We start from the raw sequence: 6,166 nt of genomic DNA, 5'->3' as shown, positions 1-6,166 counted from the left end.
TAAGTATATTTTCTAACTAATTTTATATAGTCTTCTATTCTTTTTAAACAATTTTATTGAACTGTACTTGTACATACAGAGAGGGGCACAAATCACGAGTACAGCTTGACAAATACTCGTAAAGTGAACGCACCTATGTAACCAGCACCTAGATCAGCAAACACATTACCAGCACTACAGACACCACCTGTAGCTTCCAGGCTTTGTTGAGCTAAACAAGCCCGTTGAAAAAAATAACGTATGGTTCCACTTACATAAAGTTCAAAAACAGACAAAACTAGCCAATGGTGATTTGAGTCGTGATAGCGCTTACCTTTGGGGAGGGCTGTAGTGGATAAAAAGGGGGTATTGATTTCTGACACCACAGGTTAAGTTTTGCCTGTTTTGAACTTCATGTAAATGTAATCAGAGTGTATAGTCTTTCATGTCTGAATACTAATGATATATGCAAATTAATTATATACAGTAATTACTACTTTGCTAAGGTTCTCTTGTAGTCTTTCAACAAATTCCTTTGGGTATCCTAGATATAAAACCCTATCCGCAAATAGTTTTACAGCTTCTTTCCAATTCACCTATCTTTGTATTCTTTTGTCAGACTTTTATTGGCTAAAACCCCCAACACGTTAAGTAGCAGCGGAGATTGTTGGGCATTATGTCTCTCTCTTGTTTCTGACTTCAGCTGGAAAGTCTCTTGATTTGGCATTAAGATTCTGGCTTTGGGGCACAGGTAAAATGTTTATGCATTACTCAATTTCTACCTGTTGAGTGCTCAATTCTGTCAAATGCCTTTTCTGCAAAGGTGGAGATGATTTTTCTCCATAACTCTTGATAATATTAATGGATTGTCTAATATTGAATTATCCTTGCATTCCCATAATAAACCCAACCTAAGTCGATTTACTACTTTTTCAAAGTGCTGTTGGGATGGTTTGCTAACATATTGCTAAAATTTTGGCATTGATGTGAGAGCGGTATATAATTTCCTCTTTGGTACAATCTTTGTCAGGACACTGTATTAGTCACTTTTTGGAAGTTTTTTTTTTTGGCACTTTGAGGTTCAAGGTTCTTTTTCTAGCTTCTTTTAGGAGGGAAGGGTGCTCTAGGATGACAGCCTTCTGGAATTGTTTTAATATTGGGACTATTTAAATCTTAAAGGTTAGGTAGAAACCCCCTTAAAAACTACCAGGGCCTGATGCGTTTTTAGTAAGAGTCCTTTAACTATTTGTTTCTTCTATGGTAGTTGGTTTGTTTTGAATTTCTGTATTTACTAGGGCAAATTTTGGCACCTTACATTTTCTAAAAAAGTTATTTTTCTTTTATACAAAATTATTTGAAGTAGTCTTATTTTGAAAACTTTGTTTTATGGGTATTTCCCCCATCATTTGAAGTTTTGTCTTTTTTTTTTACTGGTGGTGTGGGTATCTCTCTGCCTGTTTCTCCTTCTTACTAATTCCATCCTTCCTTTTGGTTTGCTTTTTCCTCCAGTTTTTAAGACTTGGTTGTTTAATTTTTAGCTGTTAACATCTTTACTGTTAGAGCTCTAAGTACTGTACACTCCCTGCCATAACCGCGCTCTAACTCGTCCGTGCGGGGTCTGCCTGGTGTGCTCTGACCGTCTGCAGGGATGTTGCCCTGCTTATCTGCTTACTTCTTATGATTGGGATTTGACTGTTATCCTCCTCAGGAGGGTTTTCTTTTTGATGAAAGGAGTTTTCCTGTACTTTTAGGAAGGAGGGGGGCGCTCTAGGATGACTTTTTTTTAGCTCCATGGTCCACAAGCTCTCTTTTCATTTTTATAATGTGACTTAAAAGATGATGTGGGTCTATTGGCCTTTCGAACATTTATCTGGACTTTCTCCTCTCTTGTCCTACTGAACCTGCCCTGTCCAATTTGCATCCTATTTCTAGCAGGTTCTCCTCAGGGCTAGGCTTTGTTTTAGGTGTTAGATGTATACAAGACAGGGCACAGCCTGCTCTCTAGCACAGCCACCAGGCCTTACTACCGTGCCAGAATTCCCCTGCAAACGGAAACCTGTAGAAGCCCTCCCAGTTTCAGCCTGTTTCAGATTGGCCCCCCACACTTTCTAGTGAGATACTGAGGCTAATGTTAGAGTTCTCCTCAAGGCTGCCAGAAACCAGCTGCCTGCCGTTCACTTCTTTCCACACAGATGCTAAAACCATGTCATCCTCACTTATTTGTGAGGTTCTTGGGGATAATTTGTCATCTTGTTTTGTAGAATAGGGTCTGCGGCTCTCCTAATTATTCTGTGTTCTTATGGGGGAGACTCAGACACTACACTGCTGCCATCATCTTTGAGTTTAAACTAGATGAGGTCTCCATTACAGAAGAGAGGTTTTAACAAAGCATTTTCACAATGTCATGACAGAAATTATAATTAGGAATTTACTGTATTTCACGACTACACTAAGGGCTTTACATGTATTATCTCATTTAATCTCAAACAATCTCAGGAGTTAAGATCATCCCCTTATTTTATCCATGGTGAAGTTAGGGTCCAAGACCACACAACTGAACTGGCAGATCTGGGATTTAAACACAAGTCTTCTGACTCAAGGCACCACCTTATCCAGCTGATTCTCAAACAGTATCAAGTCCAACAGGATCCAAACTACACACCACTGTTAGCAAAACTTCAATTTGAATTTAAATTCAATGTTTATAAATAACTACTTAAAGATCAAATTGAACTGTGTTGTATGACCGATAAACCTTGTTTTCAAGCAGATGCTCAAAACAAAGCTTCTCCCTCTGTCTTCTAAAATATACCATCCTGGAGCTGGGGTTAGAGCACAGGGAATAGTTGAGATTTCAGTCTTCGTATTTCCCTTCTCATTACAATACCACTGCTAAAGAACAAAGTGTATATGTGAAATACTGTTTATACTTTATTAATAAATACTTGTCTTGTAAATAACTATTTAGAAAGTTAGTAGTAGTTTCCCCACAATTCACACTGGCCTGGCATTTTTGATCGATACGGTGCTGTGGAATATGAGCATTCACCGGTCCTTGAAGGCCTCTCCTAAGTATACCAGTTGGTCATACTGTAGTTTACAATCTTATGCCACATTCAATTACACAAGGAGTCAGAAAATATTTCTTCAAAGTTTCATGAAATACTTTTAACCTTGCAATTCTCTTTTATTGATGAATATAGTATAGTTTCTGTTACTTTCTTACCTTCCAACCACTAACAGTGATTCAGTAAAAACAATCTGGGTTTTTTACATAGTTCTAAAACTATTAGATATAAGCTATTTTAACTCCTGAGGTCTAAGAGGTAACTACTTTGGGATGGGGATATTCTGACTTGCCAGGATTTAAACAGAAGCAACTAGAATAACTTATGGAAGGGTAACATCTGTTGTCAAGTTAATTTTTTCCCCAACATCAGAAAAATTACTTTATTTCTAATTTAAAAAATAACAAAGTTGACTTTGGCAAACTGAGGATGCCAATAATAAATGAATCATTCTCCAAGTATATACTAGGTTTTCCTTGGGAAGGACCATTATTCCTAAACAGTGATACTAGTAGTTTAATTTTTATACTGATACTTGTAGAATAATTCAACATCTATTATCACCAAGACTTTAACTTATATCCAGCTCCTTTATGAAGAGATTTCCCTCTCCATTTTAGTACTAGTCTTGTATCTTCAACATCATTGAACAATTTACTGATAAACTGATTACTAATGATGATGAGTTTTTACACTATTTCTTTTACTATTTGCTAGTTCATAGAATGAAAAAAACAAAACATAAAAGAACGAAACCCCAGTCCTTTAAGACCTAAAAAGTACATTTCCCTACCATTTATCTGAACATACAAAAATATAAAGATCATATATGGAGCTATACCATTGAATTTACTTTAGTGGTTCTGTTTTTCCACTTCAATTTTTAGTTATTTAATTTGAAAAAATTACAAGATTACCAGTCTGAAATTAGAGTCACTAACATACTAGGGGCAACAAACTAAAAAATCCAAATGGCTAAAAATAACCCCGTTATAAAAGTACATGTATAATTTACAATATCACATATCTCAGAAAAATAAACAAAACCACTAAATGTCTTTCCTTCTAGATGAGACTGTTTTTTCCCAGGGGAAAAAGCAACTAATGATTTGAGATTAAAATCAAACATGACTGTTATTCACCCCAGCAACATCCAAATAAATGACTCACACAGCACAAAACTTTCCCATTCACTATCAAATACAGTTAATTTACTTTTCCCTGTTTTATAATGTCTTAAAACATTCTTTAGAAAATTATTGTATTAGTTAAGCCTACTTATTCTTGCTCTGAAGTTAATTTCACTTCTATAGGCCATACAAGTTTAACTGGCACACTTAAGAATAAGACAAAATAAGTCATTCTTTTTTAAAAATTATGGAATCATCTGTTTTCAAAGACTAATCCCAGATACTTAATTCATTAAAGCAATTTTCTACCATTAGCAGTCAAGCATTTAAAATGATAACTAAGTGCTCATCTGAAGATTATCAATGCTATGTGAACCATAAACTTGTTCGGAAGATTTGTTCCATTTTATAACACGATACAATTTGAAATGAAGAGCTTTTAAAAAAGATAACCCACATACATACAGTTAATTTGCCTCAAAGAACTTCTTAGAAATACAGTATAAACACTGAAGAGCCACAACAGAGTCCATTGTGGTTCAAACATCAACCACGATTTTCTTGAAACCTAGTACAAAGGTTACTGGCTCAAGACCATATCCCAAAGTGCCATCAGCACGATATTTGATTGTAGACTCTATCTCTTAAAAAAAAGAGCACACTTGGTTATACATGGCTTTTAACCTTGAGCTACAGTTTTGCTACAAATCTCCCCACCCTCCCAATCTGAACAAAGTCAGTCATGTGGAAATCTGTACATTCTCTGAGTACTGTTTAGAGTCCTTGGTCTTCCATCTCTGATGGAGATCTCGAAGGCGCTCAGAAGTCCGTGTGCTTATATTCAGGGCAGGATGAACTTTACAAATTCCACTTTCCTCCATTAGTGACAGGCCACAGATCCCAAAGTATGCATGCAAAGCATCTGAAAATGAGGCATTCTTATCACAACAGGCATTCTTATTTGTACATGCTACACAATATTTTAGCTAAATACCTATTAAGCCCATCATCACATAAAAATAAATTTTAAAAAGTGCTAAATATAGTTTTTGAAATTTGCTTTCTCAAGGTCAATCACTAATTTTCAAAAAAATGAGATGTTTTATTAAAAAAAATATCATTAGCAAAGGCAAACAATAGCACAAATGAAGAAGTGAAATTCCCAACATCCTCAGCGATTGAAGGACAAAGAGGAAGAGTAGCAGTAACAGGCTTTTCGCTTAGTGGGCTTTCCCCTCGGCTTACTACAGAATACGGAAACAAGGGGGTTTCACTCTATAGCATAAAAGGAAAATAGTTTTCCTAAAAATTAACTAAGCCTCTGAATCTAAGCAGCAATAATACCTGCCCTACCAAATTTTACCTCTGACAATTCCTAAACCACATACTATCCCAATACTGTGTTCAGTGAAAGAACCTTAATGAAAACAATTCATTCTGGAATGCTGCACCATATTTTACTTTCCTTTTTAGGGCAATGTCAGTCATTCAAAAAACAGCTGACCTTACAAGGAAAACAAAGTCACACGCTATTTGGTTAAGATGATGTGAGTTCGCACCATGACAATCCTACACTGGCTTCACTAGTTGCCCATCTTCCTGGGGGTTAGTGACCCTCTTTCGTGAAGGCAGCCACTGAAACCGCATGGCTATTGCCTTTCTGAGAGCCTTTTATGGCCTTGTGAACAGCTCAAGAGCTCGGCAATGATGGGAACATTACAAAAAATATCGTAGAGGTCAAGAATTTTTTCTATTTTTATATAGCCATTATTTCTGGCTTCAAGAGCTATTAAAGTTCAAAACATCTTACCTAGTCAAATTTTGTCAGAAGAATTAAATAAAAAGTTTTACTTACATGACTATCATTTACTTAATGTGCTTAATGTTGTTTGTGAAAAAGTCACTTCACTAATAGAGGCCCATGTTAATCCCCTTTGATGTCTTTTCTGAGAATGCTTAGGTTTCCTCTGGTGCACTTTCCTCTGATTT

The 6,166-nt window shown here is 36.0% G+C and overlaps 1 protein-coding gene across 4 annotated transcripts in view; it reads right to left on the bottom strand.

The window, feature by feature from the left end:
- Positions 1-2,892: 2,892 nt before the first annotated feature.
- Positions 2,893-6,166, bottom strand: part of PGGT1B (protein geranylgeranyltransferase type I subunit beta) — a 51,994-nt gene continuing 48,720 nt past the window's right edge. For 3 of the 4 annotated variants that reach the window (XM_073222068.1, XM_073222069.1, XM_037020059.2), the window contains one exon: positions 2,893-5,099. In XM_073222068.1, coding sequence (XP_073078169.1) covers positions 5,058-5,099 — 42 coding nt within the window. In that variant the 3' untranslated portion in view covers positions 2,893-5,057. The remainder of the gene's footprint in view (positions 5,100-6,166) is intronic. The other variant, XM_037020060.2, reaches the window with a different exon arrangement.

This window comes from Manis javanica, chromosome 14 (genome assembly GCF_040802235.1).
Source record: "Manis javanica isolate MJ-LG chromosome 14, MJ_LKY, whole genome shotgun sequence".
NCBI classification, from domain to species: domain Eukaryota; kingdom Metazoa; phylum Chordata; class Mammalia; order Pholidota; family Manidae; genus Manis; species Manis javanica.
The sequence above is the reverse complement of the archived record's forward strand: the minus strand, read 5'-3'. Positions and strand labels throughout refer to the sequence as shown.